This window comes from Mercenaria mercenaria, chromosome 12 (genome assembly GCF_021730395.1).
Source record: "Mercenaria mercenaria strain notata chromosome 12, MADL_Memer_1, whole genome shotgun sequence".
NCBI classification, from domain to species: Eukaryota; Metazoa; Mollusca; class Bivalvia; order Venerida; family Veneridae; genus Mercenaria; species Mercenaria mercenaria.
The window spans coordinates 40911134-40935830 of NC_069372.1; the positions used below are offsets into that span (position 1 = coordinate 40911134).

Consider the following 24697-nt stretch of genomic DNA (forward strand, 5'->3'; position numbering starts at 1 on the left):
CCAGCATAAAATTCCATGGTTTTAACCAAATTTTTGAGGGGGCTTGAATTTGTGGATTGCAACATTGGAAGACAGAAAGAACAGAAATTTTATGTGTTTGTTGGAATTAAATTTCTTGGATTGATGCAACAACGAAAGCAATGAAAATTAATCCTCATGAATATAAATAATTTCACAGTGTGTTAAGAGATTGTTTACTTAGTACCATGCTTGTCTACATATAAATTGAACTGTTTAGTACCATGCTTGTCTACATATAAATTGAACTGTTTAGTACCATGCTTGTCTACATATAAATTGAACTGTTTAGTACCATGCTTGTCTACATATAAATTGAACTGTTTAGTACCATGCTTGTCTACATATAAATTGAACTGTTTAGTACCATGCTTGTCTACATATAATTTGAACTGTTTAGTACCATACTTGTCTACATATAAATTGAACCATTTAGTACCATACTTGTCTACATATAAATTGAACTGTTTAGTACCATGCTTGTCTACATATAAATTGAACTGTTTAGTACCATACTTGTCTACATAAAATTGAACTGTTTATATTCGACCAGGTACAACAGCAGGGCAAGTTACTGACAGTATTCTCATCTTCCCATTACTGCGGTGGCAGCAACGAGGCTGCGTGTGTTCTCGCTGACAACTACAAGTTACGTATGATCAGAATTGACACTACCTGAGAAAACTGATGTCTCGTCAGTTAGGTTTACGTAACTATCTGGAACAAATAACATGGCCAGTCTGTGAAAATTAACATTTTCATGCTGAGGTATAACTAGCAAGGCAAATAAAACCCTTTCAGCCTGGAATATCATTTAGCCATGAAAATCAACAGTTTCAGCCTGGGAGATCAACACTTTCAGCCTGGAATATCATTTTAGCCTGAAAAATCAGGGATATCATTTTAGCATGGGAAATCAACACTCTCAGCCTGGGATATCATTTTAGCTTAGGGAATCAGCATATTCATACTTTGATATCATTTGAGTGTGGGAAATCAACATTTAAGGGCTTGATAAACATAAATATCTTTTCAGCCTTCGGCATCATTTTAGACATGGAAATCTATACTCCCAACTGGTGACAGGATTTTTGTCTGGGAAATCAGCATTTTCAGCATGTCACATCATTCTTCATGCATTAATATATTTTTGGTCACATCTTAAGAATTCAGCATAATGTATTAAAACTAGGACACCATTTCTCCCTCATTTATATCACCTCAGTCAGGGTCAGGATATCACCATTTCCAGCCTTAGGCACCATTTTTAGCAGTTGGCATCATTTCAATCTAAGACAACATGTTAACTTTGAAATTAACATTTCCAGCCAGGGATATGATTTTCCAGCCAGGGATATAATTTGTCCAGAAAATTGACATGACCAGCCAGGAAGATGATTTTGAGCCTAGTGAACCAATGGTTTCAGTTTGGAGTATGATTTAACAATAGGAAATCAACATTTTCACATAGGAATATAATTTAGCACCAAGAAATCAACACTTTTGCTCTGGGATATGATTGAGCACTGTGAAATTAACATTTTCACCAGGAAATAAATATTCTCAGCCTTGTGCATTGCTTTGAGTCGGGACAAAAAAGTTTCCGAGTTTTTGATATAACCAAAAAGTAAGTCTGGACATAATCAGAATTAGGAACAGCTGAACAAGTGCATGGTCATTGTAATGTAATCATTGTAGTTAGCGATTTTTCTCTTCTTTCATAGTAATACGTGTTGTAGCATACTAGGCAATAAATGCTTCCATTTAAAACAGTTAATTACATTGAAATGTTCATTATTGTTATAACATACTTACATGTATTTTGATGGTTGAAGTTTTAGATTTTGTAAATAAAATTATGAAATGAGCCGCACCATGAGAAAACCAACATAGTGGCTTTGCGACCAGCATGGTTCCAGACCAGCCTGCACATCCACGCAGTCTGGTCAGGATCCATGCTGTTCGCTAACAGTTACTCTAACTGCAATAGGCGTTGAAAGCGAACAGCATGGATCCATGCCGGTTGCAAAGCCACTATGTTGGTTTTCTCATGGTGTGGTTCAAATCTTCTTCAAAAGATACTTTTGTCCTCATAAATATAAAACCAATTCTCTTGGTATATAGGCTATACATTTTGCTATAAGTCCATTTATCTACATTTAAACTGTACGATAATTATTTTAGATACAAGACAATTAACCAAAGACCTTGGTTTGAAATGATTACAAAATGTATCATATTAATAGAATCAAGTGATATTTTTTTTAACTACTTACATGTAGTAAATAATATACTCAGTTTTGTACTTCATATTTTTAAATTGTTTTTAATGTTGATTACAATGGTAAGTGTCTTGTTATTTTACATGTAAATCTTATTAGTTGTCTGCAGTTAAAGTAATATTGTTCTTTAATTCTGTGATAAATCACAGATAATAATTGCCGTCATTGTAGAATGTACTTAATTTGCATCTTTTGTTTTACATTTTGTAGTAGTGTAATTATAAAAGTATGTGCTTGTTGGGAAAACGAAGATGCCAAAGGACTTCTTCACAAACAGTATTATTAGTATATTTTTGATGTCCCTTTCTGAAGTTTAAATTTCGAATGAAGACCTGTTTGCTTATTATAGAAATGAACATACAGGCAATGAACATACAAGTGATGAATGTATAATTATGTAATGAACATATAGACAATGAACATACAAGTGATGAATGTATATGTAATGAACATACAGGTAATGAACATTCTGGTAATGAATGTACAGGTAATGGACACAGAGGTAATGAGCATACAGGTAATTGGTGTACAGGCTATGAACATAGAGGTAATGAGCATACAGGTAATTGGTGTACAGGCTATGAACATAGAGGTAATGAGCATCAGATAATTATTGTACAGGTAATGAACATACAAGTTTTGAGAACAGTTTCTTAAGTTTTGTGATTTATACATCTTTCTTAAGTGCAATTTTGCAGTCGTTAAACAGCACAACCAGGAAAGTTATATACATGTACAAGTGCTATAGTTAGCACTGGTCACAGAAAATTCATATATGAGCCACGCCATGAGAAAACCAACATAGTGCGTTTGCGACCAACATGGATCCAGACCAGCCTGTGCATCCGCGCAGTCTGGTCAGGATCCATGCTATTCGATTTTAAATCCTATTGGAATTTTGGAGAAACCGTTAGCAAACAGCATGGATCCTGACCAGACTGTGCAGATGCGCAGGCTGGTCTGGATCCATGCTGGTCGCAAAGCCACTATGTTGGTTTTCTCATGACACGGCTCATATGTAATGTGTAGCATGCTAGTTTAGCTAAGGGCAAAATCCTTCTGTTGTTGCATATCTTAATTGAATCCGAAATCTAGACTGCTTACATGATATTGATGAAATTACTTTTACAGTAAGACATTTTTCAAAAATCATTTTACTGTAGAACAAACATGTTCAGCTTAATATATTACGTAAATGCTCATTGAATACAGCTTTATGATATAACACTGTTAAAGACTTGTAGCGGGGCCTCCATGGCCGAGTGGTTAAGGTCGCTGACTTTAAATCACTTGCCCCTCATCGATGTGGGTTCAAGCCTCACTTGGGGCTTTGAATTCTTCATGTGAGGAAGCCATCCAGCTGGCTTGCGGAAGGTTGGTGGTTCTACCCAGGTTCCCACTCGTAATGAAATGAGGAATGGAGGGGCACCCAGGGTCTTCCTCCACCATCAAACTTGAAAGTCAACATATGACTAATAATTTAGTCAATGTGACATTAAAGCCAACAAAACAAACAAACAAACAAAGACTTGTAGATTTCAGTCTGGATGATGCCCTTAGTAGTTTTATTTAGTTAATCTAACAAAATAGGTCAGTTGACACATTGTGTACAGGAAAAGTTTAGCAGTAAGGGTCATTAGTTTATTAATATATGGTATTTGTTATTAACCCTTACCATGCTGGACACCATTTTTTACGCCTTTGCGACCAGTGTAGATCCTGATCAGCCTTCACATCCATGCGGTCTGATCATGATCTGCACTGTTCGCCATTCAGTCTATCTTTTTGGTAAGCACCCATTTTAACAGTTAATGGTACTGTCCAAATTAAAAGATGGACAAGTTCATCATAGAAATTGAGCAGGGTAAGGGTTAAGGCATATACACAAGAGTATGAACAAGAAAAGGGATGTATACTTATGTAAGCTGTATGTTTTGATACCAGTATAAAACTTCAAATTAAGAAGCTTTGGTTGTGCAATTAATCATTTTGTTCCAAGAGATCGAAGTGAAGTGGATATTTCTGTATTTTCTGAAGCTGATTTTTGCATAATTATGACACTAATTGTGCAGTTTACTAATTAGTATCAAAATCGTTCTTATTAATCTTATTATCTGTTTGGTTATGGTTTACATTCAAGCCAGCTAAGGGAGTAACCCAGTCGGACTGTTTTAGGCAGGTGGTTGCCTAAGACAAGTTCAGCTTAGAATAAAAAGTCCATGACTGACTGCTTTAGGCAGGTGACTGCTGAATACAGGTGACCACTTACACAGATTAGACAGTAAATAAAAATCTGAAAAATTTTAAACATGTACATATGCATATACATGTCATCTTGAAGAAAGTAGACCTGTGACGAGACTTTCTAATTTTGCAATGCATTAAACATGAACTCTAGGACATATTGCATGTTAGAGTGTTTCCTTTATGGCTTATTGTTAAATTGTGTGTTTTATATAACCCGGTTTATAAATATTTTTACTCCCATTGTTTTTAATCATATCAACATGATTTGATTTGTTTTAGATATTTTTGTATATTTATGTTAATCTTTGAATTTCACCCAAAAATGATCATTGTTAAATGTTACTAAAAGCGGATAATCTTTGTAAAATGTTGTTGCCACAAAAAGATTTAACCAGAGAACTAAATTGATTAAGTTGCTGATTAATATATATGGTGAAAAAATCTCACTGGCTTAATTTATACAAAGTTTGATGTAAAAAATAACAATCTCCAAAAGGTAAGACACAACTCTAACAAAACATACCTTTAATTTGATACCTTTTAATTGTCCGATAGTGCTCAGGAAAGATAGTTACGAGGTAAAATAGCCGTTTTATATTGATCAATGTCGTTAGATTATAAATAGAAAACTTTTGCTTATTTTAATTCATTTCACTCTTAAAATTTGTTGAATCTGTGATTAAGATTTGTTTGAAGTTTGTTGTATTTCAGTGAATGATAACACATTTACTGCAAAACAGATAAAACAATTTGGCATAAAATTTTGTTGTTCTGGCAAAAATGATTATTTGCATTAGTTGCTGATAATCTTTTGTTTGTTATGTAAAGTAAATGGGCATTCTTTCTAATCAATTTGATTTTATATTGTGGATTGGCACAACCTCAAACTCCTGAGAAATGAGACCACCACAAGAAATAAAGGAAATGTATTGGACACATTATTAGCAGTATGGTTAAAGTGGTGCATTGTGAGATAATCCAGCTGTTTTTAAACAGTTGTAAGGGGCTTCTGTGGCCGAGTAGTTAAGTTCGCTGTCTTTGAATCACTGGCCCCTCATCGATGTAGGTTCAAGCTTCACTCGGGGTGTTGAATTCTTTATGTGAGGAAGCCATCCAACGGAAGGTCGCTGGTTCTACCTGCCTGTGGTGAAATAATGCATGGAGGGGCACCTGGTGTCTTCCTCCACCATCAAAGCTGGAAAGCCGCCATATGATCTGTAATTGTGTTGGTGCGACATTAAACCCAACAAAATAACACCTAAACAGTTGTCTAAAATTGAAAGTCATCTACTATATAAAGCCCTTCCTTCCACAATTCATAAATATGATAACACAAAAAAATGAAAAAAATGTCTTTCAGAACTTGGGCACTTTTTTATCTGCAAGAATCTTCTAGAAATCCAATGAAAAAAAGGTTACTATTATAAAAACTTAAATACTGTTCATTGTCGCATTAAATCGATGTCTCCGCATCACAATATTAGAACTGCTGAACCAAAAGCTGCCGGTAGTTCTACCAGAGGGGCACTGAAAATCTTCCTCCACCATCAAAGCTGGAAAGTCCCCAAATGAACTGTAATTGTGTTGGTCTGACATTAAACCCGACAAAACAAAAATTCAGTGAACGTCAGAACAAAATTTGATTAATGAATTGATGTTACAACTGCTGTTACAGCCTGTCATATACAAAAATTATGAAGTATGTCATTGTTTACATGTGTTGTCATGTGTTATATTCTAGAATTTTTAAAGTGTGTTATTGTTCTGTTTTATATGATGTTTTCTGACAGAAATATATACATTGTATAAATTTTGTTTGTTATTTTATGTTACATGGAAAACCAGAATAATTACCCCTCCCCCTGCACAGTTGACTCAGAAGTGACCTATACTCCTCAAAGTTGCACCCAATTATTTTGGCAAAGGAATAATATTTTCTCAAAATTTTGACTCAAATGAGCCAGAGGCCACAAATGCATACCTTTATTTCAAACCCCCTGACCCTCCTAAAATGAGGGAAGTACACTCATGTTCCTTAAAATTTAGACCAAAACACCAGAGACCTCCATTCCATGCCCAATTAAAAAAACATTCAGGGGTTGACCCCCTAACACATTACTTGTAGAAAAAAAGTGGAGGAAATAAAAATCATTTTCTAGAAAATTACAAAAGCATGTCTTGCTGCAACTGAAAAAGTAAAATAAACACATTTCTTTCACTTTGCTGTAAATTATTCATCTTTGTATATTCAAACTGGTGATTGTGACAGAAAATGGTAGCAGCTGATAATTTTAAATATCAGAGGGCTTTGCACTTTAATATTTCAACAGCATTTCTGTCATCGAAAAAAACAACAGTCCATATGAACTGATGGTGGAGAACTAATAAGCTAAAAATAATGTCCAGTCAGTTGTTGCCTACCTTGAAGTAGGGGACAACTCCTAATAATTCAAAAGTGGAGGACATGTCTGACATACTATGATCTTAAACTCTTCAGAGAACTTTAGAATCCTGACCTCAAAGTTTATAGTGTTGTTTACATCTTGTTGAGCAGACCAAACAGACTCCAAATGACTGAATTTCTGGTATTTCGGCAGTACATAAGTTACATACAACTAGTAAACCCAATCAGTGTTCCTAGCTAACCTGTTTCCTTCTGGTAACTGAAAAATTCTAAACATGAATCGGAGATGGAGAACTTGATGACCTGTAATAACGTGTTTTCAGTTGATTGTCGCACATAATTTGAACCTACAATGTCACTAAGCTTGGCAACACACTAACTGAGGACTAACCCATAGAAAACAGATCTAGCATTTATACTTCACTTTTATTAAAAAAATATATAATCAAATATCCAAACATTTTTTTAAAAGTGTAAGCATTTAATAAATAAAATATAACAGTATCTATCTGATAGATTAACAATAAGTAATAATGAGATAAATTAACAACAATGATACCGATATCCTGAAATTCCGAAAGGAAGCTAAACTCAAGTTCTGTAGCATGACAAGGTCTGGTGATAAAATATGGTGAGTATTTCAAAGTATTCTGTTCCTAAAAGTGAAATTTCTGTCACAGGACACCAATTTTTTTATTGACAATTTAGTCATATTCTGAACATGTGCCTTGCCTAACTGTGTAAAAAGCTAAAACCAAATGATGTATAGTATAATTTTGTCACTTCAAGATCTGCGAACTTCTTAAAAAATTAACCATTTTTTCTTCTCGAGGAGGAAAGCAGTACTCAAAAGTTAGCTGTGCTCGAAAATAGGTCATCCTAAAGAATAAGTTGCCAGATTCTCAAGAAAAAATAAAATACTGTACAGTAATTTTCAGGATTTCAGGCTATTTGGCGATTATCACCGTAGAAGTTTAAACATGATGTGCCTACTAGATTAATATCCATAATCTTTCAGAAATGTCTGTAAATGACACATCTGGAGTGCAAATACATCTGGAAATAGACTGTCATTTCTTAACCTTTAGCCTGCTAAATTTCTAAAATGGACTTGTCCATCATTCAATTTGGCTAGTACCACTTCTGATTCAAAGGGGTGTGATCACTGAAGATTTACTGACTGAATAGCAAGCAGATGTGCAGGCAGATCTTGGTCTACACTGGTCGCAAAGGCAAAATCACTTGCCGCCAGCAGGTTAAAGATTGACAAAACTGTTGTTAAAGTAAAATCTTAACAGTGTGGCATTAAAGTATTGAGATCAAAATGTCTATAACGTAATACATTTGTAAATAAATCCACAACAGTTACCTAATTCTCTTAAAATCTTTACACTACCACATTTAAACTTTTCAGTTTCTTTACTACATCCTGACAAAAGTTGTTCAATGGCAATAAAACTACTGTCTGTTGTTAGCAGTGGGATAGTTAAACATTCTGAATTCAATTTTCAAGTAAACAGCCAAGCTGAACAGTTTCAAAACTAGGTCTTAAATTCACAAAATCAAGATTCTTTCAAAATACACTTGATAATCCACTAACATAAAACACTGAAGAGCATTTTTAAGAGCCTAGCAAACATGATGGAAGATTTTTTTCTGGTCACTCTTGTAGTACATTTACTATAATTTCTTTTGCTGTTCCAAGAAATGAAAAAAGTAACATCCTGGTAACACAATTCCTCTGCTGGCCATCATATAAGAGAGTTTTCACCTATGAAAGTTGGATTTCCTGGGCATGGTAGTTACACCAGAAGAATTCTTATGTTACTTCACCTGGTGAAGTTTGGATTGTTCAAGACACCGAAGCCAAGGGAATGCCTTTGTCATTGCTATACATTCTCTCTAATGGTCATCATGTTTGCAGGTTTTTTCCTATAATAGTCAGGGTTGTCTAGAATACTGGAGGCTACACTAGCGGGTCTAGAGGTTTGGTGATAAACATCTGGCTGTGTTAGGTACGGGTCCAGTGGCTGATCATTACTACCCCTACAAAAATAAATTTTGACAAACTGAAATTAATTTCATATAAATTAAAAACTTTTGACCATATGATATACAGTGACATCCAAGAATAAAGAAAAAGAACAGTTTTAAGCCCTGTTTTGGCAGTCATCACTACACTCTTCCCTCTACAGGCGTGCATCTAGGCCACTGAAATTTGAAAAACCAACATGTTTGCCATAAGATGTAAACTAAGTGCACAATGCTTGCATCAACCTGGTACCAATCAAGTTCAGCAGCCAAAAATAGTTGAGCATCCTGGGCATGTATTCATCTATGTTTCAAGTCTGGAAATAGTCTAAAAACTAGAATGTGTCTGTAGGACACAGGGTGTGTCCCCACTGTTACATTTGTCACAAATATGGGGCAACAATTCAAATGTTTGCAGTCTTAAGGGGGTATAGCCTCAACAAACATTTTAGGAAAAGGATTCATTATTCTAGGCCATATACTTTTTGAGCTATGAGCATCACAAACAAAAATCCACTATTTTGGCTATTTCAAGGGCCGTAACTGTGTAATAAGCGCTAAAATTCTCAAGAAAAATGCCAAGTGTGCAAGGTCACATCATGATAAAAGACTCGAGCAAGGTTTCATGAATTTACATAAAATACTTTTTGAGCTAGGCACATAATTAGGTGAAAATGTGCATTTTTGACTATTTCAGGGGCCATAACTCTGGAAATAGGGGGGCAGACCCAGATGAAAAACTAGAATGTGTCTGTAGGACACAGGGTGTGCCCCCCACTGGTACATTTGTCACAAATAAGGGGAAATCATTCAAATGTTTGCAGTCTTAATGGGGTATAGCCTCAAAAAAAAATTATGAAATGGATTCATTATTCTATACCATATACTTTTTGAGCTATGAGCATCACAAACAAAAAATTCACTATTTTGGCTATTTCAAGGGCCATAACTCTGTAATAATAACTAAAATTCTCAAGAAGAATGCCAAGTGTGCAAGGTCACATTATGATGACTCGAGCAAGGTTTCATGAATTTACATTAAATACTTTTTGAGTGAGGCACATAATTAGGTGAAAATGTGCATTTTTTGACTATTTCAGGGGCCATAACTCTGGAAATAAGGGGCGGACCCAGATGAAAAATAGGAGATGCGCAAGTTCATATCATGATAAAGATTCATGCAAGGTTTCATCAATTTATATCAAATACTTTTTGAGCTAGGCGTGTCACAAGGTGAAAATGTGCATTTTTGACTATTTCAGGGGCCATTACTCAAGAAATAGGGGGTGGACCCAGATGAAAAATAAGAGGTGCGCAAGTTCATATCATGATTAAGACTCATGCAAGGTTTCATGAATCTATATCAAATACTTTTTGAGCTAGGCATGTCACAAGGCTTGAAGGTGAAAATGTGCATTTTTGACTATTTCTGGGGCCATAACTCTAAAAATAGGGGGCTGAACCAGACAAAAAATAGGAGGTGCGCAAGTTCATACCATGATTAAGACTTGTGCAAGGTTTCATCAATTTATATCAAATACTTTTTGAGCTAGGCGTGTCACAAGGTGAAAATGTGCATTTTTGACTATTTCAGGGGCCATAACTCTAGAAATAGGGGGCGGACCCAGATGAAAAATAGGAGGTGCACAAGTTCATATCATGATTAAGACTCGTGCAAGGTTTCATGAATCTATATCAAATACTTTTTGCGCTAGGCATGTCACAAGGTGAAAATGTGCATTTTTGACTATTTCAGGGGCCATAACTCTAGAATTAGGGGGCAGAGCCAGACGAAAAATAGAAGGTGCACAAGTTCATATCATGATAAAGACTCATGCAAGGTTTCATCAATTTATATCAAATACTTTTTGAGCTAGGCGTGTCACGAACTTCGGACGGACACACGGAATAAGGGGCATATAAAGTTCATATCATGATTAAGACTCATGCAAAGTTTCATGAATCTATATCAAATACTGTGAAATCATTTAAATTCGCTGGCATGAAATTTCGCGCAAACGTAAAAAAGGACTGTTTCGCGCGGGCTTTAATTCGCACATTTTCAATTTTAGAAATGAAGAAATAAAATAAAAAAATAATAATAGCGCGGTCTTAAATTCGCGCATCGGTCCTAGCGCGAAATACGCAAAAATTCGTCCTACACGAATAAAAATGAATTCACAGTACTTTTTTAGTTAGGTGTGTCACAAGGTGAAAATGTGCATTTTTTACTATTTCAGAGGCCATAACTCTGGAAATAGGGGGCGGAGTCAGACGAAAAATAGGAGGTGCGCAAGTTCATATCACAATAAAGACTCATGCAAAGTTTCATCAATTTATATCAAATACTTTTTGAGCTAGGCATGTCACGAACTTCAGACGCACAGACAAGACAAAATCTATATTGGGTGGGTGAGGGGGGGCACAATTAGACTAAATAAGATTTTAAAATGTTGTACTAGACTATGCATGAATCAGTCTTCTATAGCTGCAGATAATACAGCAAGTCCATCTATATAATTTTAGTTTGGTTTAATTTCACACTGACATCATTATAGATCATATGGCAACTTAGCAGCTTTGATGGTGGAGGAAGACCTTGGGTGCCTGTCTGTGCATGATTTCATCAGGGGAGGGGGGCGGGCACCTGGGTAAAACCACTGACTTTCCGTAAGTCAGCTGGATGGCTTCCTCTCATAAAGGATTCATCGCCCCTGAGAGAGCGATTGATTTGAAAGTCTGCAACATTAACCATTAGGCCATGGGGGCTCCTCCATTTATATATAATTATAGTTTACAAACAAAGTTGTGGCAAATTGAATATTTGGCATTCCTGATTATCAGTCTAAATTTCAAACTGTATTGTTGATGAATACCGACACACTTCATACTGAGATATTATGTTACAAAAAATTATTAGAAAGCAGCTTATTCACACAGTCGACAGACAGTTGTTCAAGGACAGACACATAAAGCAAAGTCTATCTTTTTGTTCTTTTGAGATTTGTGAATAAGTTACAAAAATGCTCATAAACACCTGCCAATCAACCTTGTGGGTTTAAAACCTTACCATCAGACAGACATTTTCATCTCACTAAACTAAACAGCCGAGTGTTGGAAGATTGGCAATTGTCCAAGACTGAAAAAATGCCTTGTGGGACATGTAAGGTCTTACACCATAAGAAGCTTGCAAGTGAACCCAAACTTGAACATAATCAGCTGATCAAAATCTCAACAACAATACCTAGTTTGTCCCACAGAACCTCTGGTTCTAGGTGTGCGTGGTGTTTTCTTCTTGAACGACTCTCCTATCTGCATCTTTGGTGTTTGTAATCTCTGTGGCTGGTATTTTATCTGGACATGCTGACAGACGCTTTGTATATCACCACTGAGTGTGTCCTGAAATATCTTCATTATACTCTTCATCTCCTCCAGACGGAATATCGACTGAAATAAATATTACTGAAGATTCTAACATGACCTGATTTATTTATCAGTTAAACACAGGCAGAAAATCAAGCATTATATATTCTATTATAAACAGACCATTGTGACATTAATTATGACATGAAATTGTTTAGATGGGACTCGCCCCCTAGTGGTTCAATTCCTGCACATCTAACCTTTAAACAATTATTTTTTAAATAAATAAATGAAAATAAAAACAACAAAATTTATACTTGTTTATTTACAATTTTTGGAAAATTATTTATAAAAGATTTTATAGCAATATATCAGTAGTTAGTAAATTGAAACTTTTATGATTACCTCCCTTTATGGCCCTAACAGTATAAGTTCATGAGTAATATTGAAAGAGGTGCCATTCTAACCATGTAATCATGCACAACATCTATTTGGACAACTGCGTTATTCTGTTTTTAACATAAATAAAAGTCTTATGGAACTTTAATAATGATTTTGCAATAATGGTTATTAATCCTGAAAGCATTCATCAAGCACACAAATATATCTAACTTAAAGATAGATACCTGATCTTCAATAGCGAGGTAAGGTTGTCCAGTTCCAGGATCAAATTCCAGGGCTGACTTCAGTTTGCTCTCTATATAGTCTGTTAGGGATCTAGCAGCCATTGTCAATCTAGCTTCACATACATACATCAGTTTCTGGTAAAATGCCATTACCATTTTAGTCAGGGCTGGCTGTTCCACAGGGTTCTGTAGAAAACAATCATATTCCAGTTTCATTACAAGTAGTAAAGGTTGCTGAGGAATACTACACTTAAGTTTTATAGTATACTATGTTAAATACTTAAACGGCAATAACTCGGTGAAAAATCATCAGACTGGAACATGGGGACAATATGCACATCTCCTGTTGGGTGTGAAGTTTCCTATGAAGTTTTGATGAGTTCCACTAGTGGTTGCTAAGGAATACTCCAGACAAGAAAGGGTACTATAGTATACCATGTTAAATAGTCAAAGGGGAAAAACTCAGTGAAAAAACATCTGACCAAACCACATTAAAAATATGCACACCACCCTCCTATTGATAGTGAAGCTTTCTATGAAGTTTCTTTAAATTCCAACCAGTGGTTGCTGAAAAATACTCTGGGCAGGAATTGTGGGACAGACAAAACAGATGGAGCAGCGACTATATGATTCCCCTTTGGGTAGCATAATAAAGTCCACAACAAGTCCAGAAAAAAAAGTAAGAAAAGAAAGTCCCAATAATATGCCCATGTCTGCTTCATATTGATGACATCCATTAAGTTTCATTTATTTGGACAGAAACTGTAGGAGGAGTTAAGTACACAATGTTCTAATGTATTTATAGTTCCAAGTTCAATAAAAAAAACTATCTCCAGAAAAAAATACAAAAAAAATGTAGACAGAAAATGTTCGACAATCTATATAATTATGTACTCACTTCATCTTGATCCATCTTGATGATGTATACCACAAACAGCCATATACATTGAGTAAGACTTTTTAAAAATTAGCTCTATAGTGTATGAACAGTAGAATTACTGACCACTGACGCTGAATAATACGATATTGCTTATTATTACCTTACGGTTTTTGCCTTGTGTGCTGCCCCTACTGCTTTGTCGGCTGGCTTGTTTTTTGTCATCTACTCCGGCCTGAAGGAGGGTCAGAACCAAGTCCTGTAATACCTCCATCATTCCTGATAGTAAACAAATAAGGTCAGAGGTAGTGTGTGTATGTAAGCTTATTTATAGTCGCCACTGGTAACACATATAGGTGACTCCTCCAGAAGACTGTAAGTACTGTTAGTAGGATAGTGCAAGATACAGAAGACACTCCAATTCCAGAAGCTTCCCTGGTTCTTTAGCATGCCAGGTGTAAAGCATCCATACACAGGACTCTTATCCCAATGTTAGTAAATTTTAGTTGGAGAAACGGGGGCTCGACCTTACGGCCCCTGGTTTTGTAGTCAAACAGTATTACCACTGGACCACTGCGTCCGCTCTTCGTTCAGAGGGAGGCACACCAAAATCTATTTTAAACACAACCAGCATAGACTGGTATATAAATCTGAGCATTAAACATATTTTGACTGGTTCACAATGTCATCACTAGGACCATTTGATCAGTACTACTATGAACTCGAGATTTGATTTCAGCAACTATGCATCCAAAATCCTGCCTACATATTATTCACTGATAAAGTATTGGTGCATTTTTATTATTTCTTAACTTTTAGCCTGCTAAATTTCTAAAAAGGACTGGTCCATCATTCAATTTGGGCAATGCCATTAATTTTATTATTCGAAGGAGTGTTCACTGAAAATTTTACAGACTGAACAGCAAAACCACTTGCTGCCAGCAGGCTAAAGGTTAATTAAGGACAGTATGAGAGTGAGGTATCAGACATTACCAACAACATATTCCACTTGTCCGGCCATACTGTGTAACACTCTCCAACAATCTGCTATATGACTCTGATCCTGAAATATCAACATCATGGTATCTTAGCAGCCTGTGTCAAACTTCAATTTTTTCGTTTTCCAAATTCAAAATCTTATATTGACATCAAAGGGGCATTTCAGAGGTCATACATATATATCACCTTATATCAATCATACATTTTACTGAATGTGGCTATACCTACTTTATAACCATCATGGAATGCATGTATTGTGGTGTGACAACAGCTTCCATTAATGGATGACTATGTTTCATAAAGGAAATGCATTAAATTCAATTAAATTTATTGTGTAGTTTATTTCATATTATGTACATACTATGAAATCATAATTATAATTTGGTAGCCATGAAATTTTGAAGTTTCAACATAAACTTTTTTCCCCTGGATACAAATTCATAGATTTCAACTTTTCAAAATAAAATGAACGGAAATTTTATTTGTAAATAATAAATTTTGTAGACTGATGCATTAATGACATCCACAAAAATTAGTCCCCCACAAATATTAATGATTTCACAGTGAGCTGATCATGTGACCAAATGGAAATACAATGTTCCTTTACCTGTGAAATAAGATCCCTGAGCAGTAAATGACGATAATAATTTAACCAATCACTTTTCCTCTGAGATTCATACATATTCTTCTCAATGAAGTTAGTAACTGCCCGCATGTTGGCAATACTCATCGGGTCGCCATCATGTGGAGGGCCGCTGTTCTGATAATGGAATGCTGCCTGTTCAAAAGGAAGTAGATGGTTTAGTCAAGAAAATATAATTTTAGGTATTTATGGCGTAGAATTATACTACCGTGAAATTATTCACTTCAGTTCAAATGAAATTTCATGGTTTTGTCTGAAATTTATATTTCAAGGATACACAAAATAACAAATTTGAAAATTGAAATATGGACAAGCAAGTCAAAATCAGATTTCATCATAACATATAATGCCCATTTCATCAAGTAGAAAGAGGTTCTCTTATGAAATATGACTTCCTTTTGCCAAAACATTTGTGTAACAGTCACTTGATACTTTGTTGATATTTACTGATTTATACAGACACAGAAATTTATCAGCCACTGCATGGAAGCCTAAGCAAAATAAAATACTTCAAATACTACAATGTTAACATACCAACTAAATCAGGATTACACTGACTGAAACATATTTACCAAGTTTAATACACTGTATCATTACAATTTTGAAAATACATGGAACTCATGTAATATAACTTACTCTATCCTTAGTTAAGAACACAGACTGGTAGAACGCAGCTGGATTTTCTGGGTAAAATGTCTGAGATCTGAAACAATAAAGAAAAGTTCGAAAATTCCACACTTAGTCTAAGTCTTACAGGTTTTAGCATATTCATAACAATTAAATTTTGTACCAATAATTACAAACAAGAGGACCATGATGGTCCTGAATCGCTCACCTATTACCACATGACCCAGTGTTGAACTGAGTAAGACGTCGTTATTTCTATTATTTGACAAAGTGACCTAGTTTTTGAGCACATGTGACCGAGATATCATCAAGATAAAAAATTCTGACCAATTTTCATGAAGATCCATTGAAAAATAATACCTCTAGAGAGGTCACAAGGTTTTTCTATTATTTGACCTAATGATCTAGTTTTTGAAGGCACATGACCCACTTTTGAACTTGACCTAGATATCATCAAGGTGAACATTCTCACCAATTTTCATGAAGATCCATTGAGAAATATGGCCTCTAGAGAGGTCACAAGGTTTTTCTATTTTTAGACCTACTGACCTAGTTTTTGACCGCACGTGACCCAGTTTCGAACACGACCTAGATATCATCAAGATGAACATTCAGATCAATTTTCATAAAGATCTCATGAAAAATATGGCCTCTAGAGAGGTCACAAGGTTTTTCTATTTTTAGATCTACTGACCTAGTTATTGACCGCACATGACCCAGTTTCGAACTTGACCTAGATATCATCAAGGTGAACATTCTGACTAATTTTTATAAAGATCCCATGAAAAATATGGCCTCTAGAGAGGTCACAAAGTTTTTCTATTTTTAGACCTACTGACCTAGTTTTTGACCGCACGTGACCCAGTTTCGAACTTGACCTAGATATCATCAAGATGAAAAATCTGATCAATTTTCATGAAGATCTCTTGAAAAATATGGCCTCTAGAGAGGTCACAAGGTTTTTCTATTTTTAGATCTACTGACCTAGTTATTGACCGCACGTGACCCAGTTTCCAATCTGACCTAGATATCATCAAGGTGAACATTCTGACCAATTTTCATGAAGATCCATTGAGAAATATGGCCTCTAGAGAGGTCACAAGGTTTTTCTATTTTTAGACCTACTGACCTAGTTTTTGATCCCACGTGACCCAGTTTCGAACTTGACCTAGATATCATCAAGGTGAACATTCTGACCAATTTTCATGAATATCCATTGAGAAATGTGGCCTCTAGAGAGGTCACAAGGTTTTTCTATTTTTAGACCTACTGACCTAGTTTTTGACCCCACGTGATCCAGTTTCGAACTTGACCTAGATATCACCAAGGTGAACATTCTGACCAATTTTCATGAAGATCTCATGAAAAATATGGCCTCTAGAGAGGTCACAAGGTTTTTCTATTTTTAGACCTACTGACCTAGTTTTTGACCGCACGTAACCCAGTTTCGAACTTGACCTAGATATCATCAAGATGAACATTCTGACCAACTTTCATAAAGATCCCATGAAAAATGTGACCTCTAGAGTGGTCACAAGCAAAAGTTTACGCACGCACGGACTGACTGACGGACGGACGGACGACGGACGCCACGTGATCACAAAAGCTCACCTTGTCACTTTGTGACAGGTGAGCTAAAAAAATGATGTACCTTAGACAACTACTAAAATCACAGACATACCACAATCAGACTGATATCTGAATGAATGCTGAAGTAAAATGGAAACCTTGATAAACTTGTACTTTGTTTTTTTTATTAACGTAAGCATAACCATAGACTGAAATGGTTTAAAAATCTGTTGTTAGATATCATCAATGTTTCACTGCAACATGTCTACTGCATAGAACATAGTACAATGTAAATGAATTACAGACATCGGTCTGTGTGTCTCCAAATATCTTACCTTGATCCTGATTCCAAAAAATGAAGTTGGAAATACTTTTTGAGAGTCACGTATCTCCAGCCATCAACAAGTACATAAGCCTAAATAGGAAAAATAATAACTGAATACACAGCAGCATTATATAACATAATCTAGACCATAAATATAATTCATGGTGACCACAATACTATAAATTTGACATTTTATTACAATGCCCTATGCTCTATGCCAAAGAGGTTTGATACCACCACATTTACTCGCATGTAAGACGGGGGAAATTTAACAACTATTTTATGTCCTAAGTTGCCTCCCCGTCAAATAAGCAGATAAAACAAAATCCAAGTTTTTTTCCAAGTCAAAACCAGGCAGACAATTCGCAAATTTTGAACTGGAGAAATTTCTATCAATAACGTAACTTCAACATTTTAACTTACATCTTTTAAAGGAAAATCAAAACCTTGTGCTGAAATATCCTTGCAAACAAGTGAAAAATATTTTTTACATGATGCATTGAAACAGCTTTCGTCTATTGTGAAACAGAAAATGAAATAAAGTAATTGGATATGTCTCAATGCATCAAGTGAAAAATAAAAAACATGAAATACTTCTTAAATTTCCCCAACTTACAGGTGAGTAAATATGATATGGTGATATGAAAATTATAACATTTTTTTCATCTTTAAAACTTCTTAGAATTTGTACATACATAAACAAATTGCTACTTCTTCAATCTTGCTAGGACTGAAAATGTAAGCCATGTAAAACTAGAAATGTCACTTAAGGGAATCATATCCCCATTAAAAGGCTTGTTCGAAAAAGTCATAGTGGTAATACATGATACAGTACACATCAAGTTAAATAAATTCCAAGAAATAAAGTCAAAGTAACTGTTGTAAATGACAGACAGACAGAGAAACAAATGAATGCACATATTTATATACACACAGCACAAAGTGTTTCCAATAAAATGTTCCCATCCAACTCTTCTGAAGTAAGGTAAAAAACAAAAAACCTTGTAGAGTTTGGCCTAGCCTGTACAACAATCTGAAATCATGAGGGTGATAACGGCTCTAGACTGCTCAACTGAGTTCAAACCTGGCTTGAACAATTCTGGTAGTGTCAGTCAAGCAAAATATATGATTATGAAATTGGACAGAAGTTTCTGACTTTGAGACTTCAAAAGATTTCACTATATGCATGTAGGAACCACTATATCAATATAGAAAAGTGACTATGCCCTACGGTGGTCATGTTTTATACAAAAAGAACGACATGTATTGAACAAACTTGGTATAGAGTCACTGAAGGGACATTTCTTTGAAATCATTTAAAAATCAGTCTGGTGGTCATGATGACAACATTTGAAGATATTTTCCATTTTTAGCTCTGGCAGCCATGTTTTTTGAAGAACCAAAAAATCTCAATATTATCTGCGGAGGGTCTTCCAACATATATTCAAAGATTACAGGAGATGTTGTTTGAAGAGCTGTCTGCTTTTAGCTGTTGTAGTCCTGTTTTTCAATGAATCAGAACAATCTTAACAATCTTGGCAAAGAGTCATTCGAAGAACACCTGTTGGACTTATTTCAAAATCATGCAAGCAGTTTCTGGAAAGAAGATTTTTTAAGCTTCTATTATTCACAAACTGGGAAAAGTGACCATGCATACTAGTGTTTATTGATGATTCAAAATAATGTAAACACGCTTTGTGAAAAGTCATCATATATTACATTTGCATACAATTATTTTAAAATCAAGCCAGCAGTTTCTGACAAGATTCTCCAAACTTCTGCTGTGGCCATATAAAAAACATGCCCGATCCTTGGGGCCATGCTAATCAATGTAGAGAAATGATCTGAAGGCATTGGTAAGTGGTCACCTAAGGAACATTTCCAAGGAATTTCTGACAAGTCTACACTACACCTATATAAGGAAAACCTGTACAACACCCTGGTGGCTATGTTTTTTAACAAATCAACAAGGTCTGAAAGAATTTAGTGGAGGATCACCCTATGGACCAATAGATATTAATTTTAATTCAAACCAGCACTTTCAGGAGGAGATTTTCTAAGTTTTCCATATAGCAATATAGAGAAAACTAACACTGCCAGCTAGGGGCCATGGTTTTTTTGACAAATCAAGATAACATTAAGTAACTTGGTACATGGTCACTCAATGATCATTGCTGTGAAATTGTTTTGAATTCAATCTAACAGATTCTGAGAAGATATTTTTAATACTTCCTATGCATTCTGCAAGGATGGCCCAGATCTTTAAGGATTCTCCAAGGGAACCACCAAAGGAATAATTGTTTGCAGTTTAGTTGGAAATTAGTGATGGTGAACATCCAACAATCCTAAAAGCTCATCTTGAACACTTAAAACTCAGGTGAGTTAAAATCTCAGAAGGTGTTGAGACATGTACAACATTCAAATCTCAGCATACATGTATGTTGCTTTTTCTGTTAACGAGTACAGACAAACCCGGCACACATTGCTTGTTTCTGTAAACATTTACTGACAAACCTTGGCATAAATTGCTTGTTTCTGTGAGCATGTATAGGCAAATTCTGTAAGAAATCCTCTCTTCTTTCCGAGCACATCTTCACTTGTCCAATGGTCTGGTGAAAGATCACCAAAATACACACCCATTACAGGCAGCCCAGACTTGGTGATCATATCCACCATATGGTTATGGACTGGAACATAAGTGAAAAGAAGGTATAAATTACTACTATTCCAATACATAACACAACTGTCCGTGCAATTTTTTCATGCTGTAATTTCAGAACAATCAACTAGTCTTAGCGCACTTTACTCTAACTTGTACTTATGATACTCTTTGACAGATTCCCAATATTTCAAATTCATTTAAAAATGGTTCCAATGTAAGGAATCGAGCAATAAAATTAGGTTTGACATCACTTCGTTATTTAATATAATATTTTCATATATTTAATATGTCTGCTTTACTATAATTATTTTATACCATGGATACATCCCTGATAAATCATCTAACTTTGTTAATCATATAATGTAAAATCAGACTTCTTTGTAAGACATTGATCTTTGCTAATTAAGCTGTTCTAATCATTTTGCAAAAATAAAACCGTCTTGGAAAAAACAAGATCCTTGATGATATCTGTTAAAATTACCCAAACTAACAAAATTAAAGTTTATTACCTATAACTGCACAAAGTTGCATTGCCTCCCCTTGACAACCTGAAGGTCCTTGTATATAATAATGTTCATGCAATTCTATCTCATTTAAATATGGCTGTAGTCTCCCATACCAGATACTGGGTCCACTCAGGGCCAGACATATCCCAATCCTGTATGGCCCTTTCTTCTGTATATATGATCTCTGCTGAAAACTTCGGAAGATCTGCGATAGCATAATGTAAGTTCCTGTGTCAAGCATCATTAATGCAGTCAAAGTACCTAAAATACATGAATGATGATAAAATTTATTGATGGAAATTGACAAAAAACAACTAAGATAATTGTATAAAGTAAAAAAACCCATATATCTTGAATTAAAATTGATTTTGCCATGACTACCATATTTGGCAATGACCATGCCTTATTATAAGGAATGAATTGGCCAAAATGGCAGCTGTTTCGTTATATAATGCAGTACCCAAATGGTTGTCTCTAGGATCTCAGTTTGCTATAAAAATAGCATAATTTACTCATCAGTTTATATGTTTTTCCAAGCTGTATTAAACTGAGTTAACTAATTCTGCTGCACTCCCTACCATGCCAGATACACAGGTGGGCAAGATATTCTGCTGTACTACCTACCATGTCATATTTCGTGTATGACAGGTAAAAATCCAATTCTGTTGCACTACCTACCATGCCTGATATCTGTGTATCACAGGTGAGCCAACTAATTCTGCTGCACTACCTACCATGCCAGATATCTGTGTATCACAGGACTGGTGAGCCAACTAATTCTGCTGCACTACCTACCATGTCAGATATCTGTGTATCACAGGACTGGTGAGCCAACTAATTCTGCTGCACTACCTACTATGCCAGATATCTGTGTATCACAGGACTGGTGAGCCAACTAATTCTGCTGCACTACCTACTATGTCAGATATCTGTGTATCACAGGTGAGCCAACTAATTCTGCTGCACTACCTACCATGCCAGATATCTGTGTATCACAGGACTGGTGAGCCAACTAATTCTGCTGCACTACCTACCATGCCAGATATCTGTGTATCACAGGTGAGCCAACTAATTCTGCTGCACTACCTACCATGCCAGATATCTGTGTCTCACAGCACTGGTGAGCCAACTAATTCTGCTGCACTACCTACCATGCCAAATATCTGTGTATCACAGCACTGGTGAGCCAACTAATTCTGCTGCACTACCTACCATGCCAGATATCTGTGTATCACAGGACTGGTGAGCCAACTAATTCTGCTGCACTACCTACCATGCCTGATATCTGTGTATCACAGGTGAGCCAACAAATTCTGCTGCACTACCTACCATGCCAGATATCTGTGTATCACAGGTGAGCAAACTAATTCTGCTGCACTACCTACCATGCCAGATATCTGTGTATCACAGGTGAGCAAACTAATTCTGCCACACTACTTACCATGCCAGATATTTGTGTATCACAGGTGAGCCGACTAATTCTGCCACACTACCTACCATGCCAGATATCTGTGTATCATAGGACTGGTGAGCCAACTAATTCTGCTGCACTACCTACCAGGCCAGATATCTGTGTATCACAGGACAGGTGAGCCAACTAATTCTGCTGCACTACCTACCATGCCAGATATCTGTGTATCACAGGTGAGCCAACTAATTCTGCTGCACTACCTACCATGCCAGGTATCTGTGTATCACAGGACTGGTGAGCCAACTAATTCTGCTGCACTACCTACTAGTATGCCAGATATCTGTGTATCACAGGTGAGCCAACTAATTCTGCTGCACTACCTACCATGTCAGATATCTGTGTATCACAGGTGAGCAAACTGATTTTGCTGCACTACCTACCATGCCAGATATCTGTGTATCACAGGTGAGCCAACTAATTCTGCTGCACTACCTACCATGTCAGATATAATTCTGCCACACATCTTACCATGAGCATCTATTCCTGGAATATGGTATACAAAGTTCTCATTATCCTCCAGTTTTACCTCCAAGTTGAACATCTTCTCAGTAAGAACTGATGCCTTCTCATAAAACAAATCCATCCTGTAAATATGCATATATTTAGGTGTCAACCTATACTTTTAAATACAGTTGAATATCGTTATATCGATATCGGTTAGTTCAATACTCGGTTAGCATGATGTGTTTTGGTCGGACCCGACTTTTCTCTATATATTTTAATGGTATTATTTATCATTACCTTGATATTATTAGCACGTTATTTTGTTTAGGTCAATTGGACTTTTCAGTCCCGTCAACTTACCTGTCAGGTTTCATCGATATCACAGCTTGTCAAAAATTACGCATGATATTTGTAAGGTGTGAAAATCAACCTATTGTTGTCCAACGATGTATCAATTATAATCAGGTTAGTTTATGTGTTCGTTTTGTTTGCTATTTAGTCTTTATTCCAATTCAGATGTTAGCAAGTTTGCATTTAATTCCTAATAATTAGTCTAAAACAACGTGCAAGCTGGCAAGCTGTTTTCCAATTAATGAAATTTTTTTCTGTCTGATGGAGTAAACATCTGCCATTTTTTATTGAGTGACAATATGCGTATTTAAGCATCCGGTAAAAATTTAAAAAGTTGTATGTATGTACTATTGAATTAAGATGTTTTTTTGTCAATAATATTAAGTTCGTATTTATGTTTTATATTATTTCTTTCCTCTTTCAAACCCTCTAAAAGAAGCATGTGATGTAATGACAATATAGACATCCTATACAGATTCAACATGTAGTTCTAGATAGACTATATTGTTATGTCAAACTTCGGATATGTCGATACAATTTTTGCAGTTCCTTGAATATCGAGGTAACAGTATTTGACTGTATATTGAAGTTTAAAACTGCCATGTGCAACAGAGTAACATTTTTTATATAAGTGTGAGTTGGTAGTCCAGAGGCCATTCCTACCAATATTGCTGTATGAGTTTAACATTGCAAAGAACATTGTCTCAGATATATGCTCATTTACATTTACCCAGGATATGATAACTATTTCTTACTTCATTGTGCACTGTCTAAGAGAGGATATAAGTCTTGGGAAAGGATTTGGCGGGAAAAGGTCACCTCCTGCAAGGTCAATCAGGTAATCACTCCACATCTCATCAAACTTGCAATCTAACATATACTGTAAAAGGAAATGTGACATATCAAATCTTTTTTTTATTAAACACTTCCCTTATAAACATAAGTACTTTAAGTTTGAAAAAAATCTATTTCCACTGACTTTTGATTTTATGACTTTAAAGTTATAGAAAAGGTAAATCAAGAAAAGGTATGACTGAGTGAGAAAGTTTTTTCTGAGTGAGAAAGGAAGTTTTCTTACTCTTGACTCTTTCTAATGTAATCACAAACAAAACAAAAATACCTTCATCAGGACATTTTCTTTGACCATGACCTGTGGAGACATGTCTTTGGCTATACAAGTCTTTACATTCAAAACTGAAATATAAACAAAAATCATTCCAGATTTACTATTATAATGTCAGCAAACAATCTT

General features: G+C 35.5%; 2 protein-coding genes across 4 annotated transcripts in view; one reads left to right on the plus strand and one right to left on the minus strand.

Annotated features, from left to right (window-relative positions):
- Positions 1–6360, plus strand: part of LOC123534118 (uncharacterized) — a 41097-nt gene extending 34737 nt beyond the window's left edge. Inside the window, exons 18-19 of one of the 2 annotated variants that reach the window (XR_008366467.1) lie at positions 572–2802; positions 2848–6360. Coding sequence is in view for 1 of the 2 variants with exons in the window: in XM_053519823.1 (XP_053375798.1) it covers positions 572–697 (126 nt within the window). In the remaining variant the exon portion in view is untranslated. Of the gene's footprint in view, positions 1–571 lie in introns of both variants that reach the window. The other variant, XM_053519823.1, reaches the window with a different exon arrangement.
- A 998-nt stretch (positions 6361–7358) lies between these two features.
- The window catches only part of LOC123534926 (uncharacterized), a 46370-nt gene continuing 29031 nt past the window's right edge, over positions 7359–24697 (minus strand). For both annotated transcript variants that reach the window (XM_053519822.1, XM_053519821.1), the window contains 13 exons: positions 24566–24639; positions 24201–24325; positions 23119–23234; positions 21183–21440; positions 20526–20698; positions 18022–18101; positions 16127–16193; positions 15455–15625; positions 14842–14911; positions 14012–14127; positions 12972–13157; positions 12227–12429; positions 7359–8997 (listed from right to left, as the gene is read on the minus strand). In XM_053519822.1, the coding sequence (XP_053375797.1) occupies positions 8841–8997; positions 12227–12429; positions 12972–13157; positions 14012–14127; positions 14842–14911; positions 15455–15625; positions 16127–16193; positions 18022–18101; positions 20526–20698; positions 21183–21440; positions 23119–23234; positions 24201–24325; positions 24566–24639 (1796 nt within the window). In that variant the 3' untranslated portion in view covers positions 7359–8840. The remainder of the gene's footprint in view (positions 8998–12226; positions 12430–12971; positions 13158–14011; positions 14128–14841; positions 14912–15454; positions 15626–16126; positions 16194–18021; positions 18102–20525; positions 20699–21182; positions 21441–23118; positions 23235–24200; positions 24326–24565; positions 24640–24697) is intronic.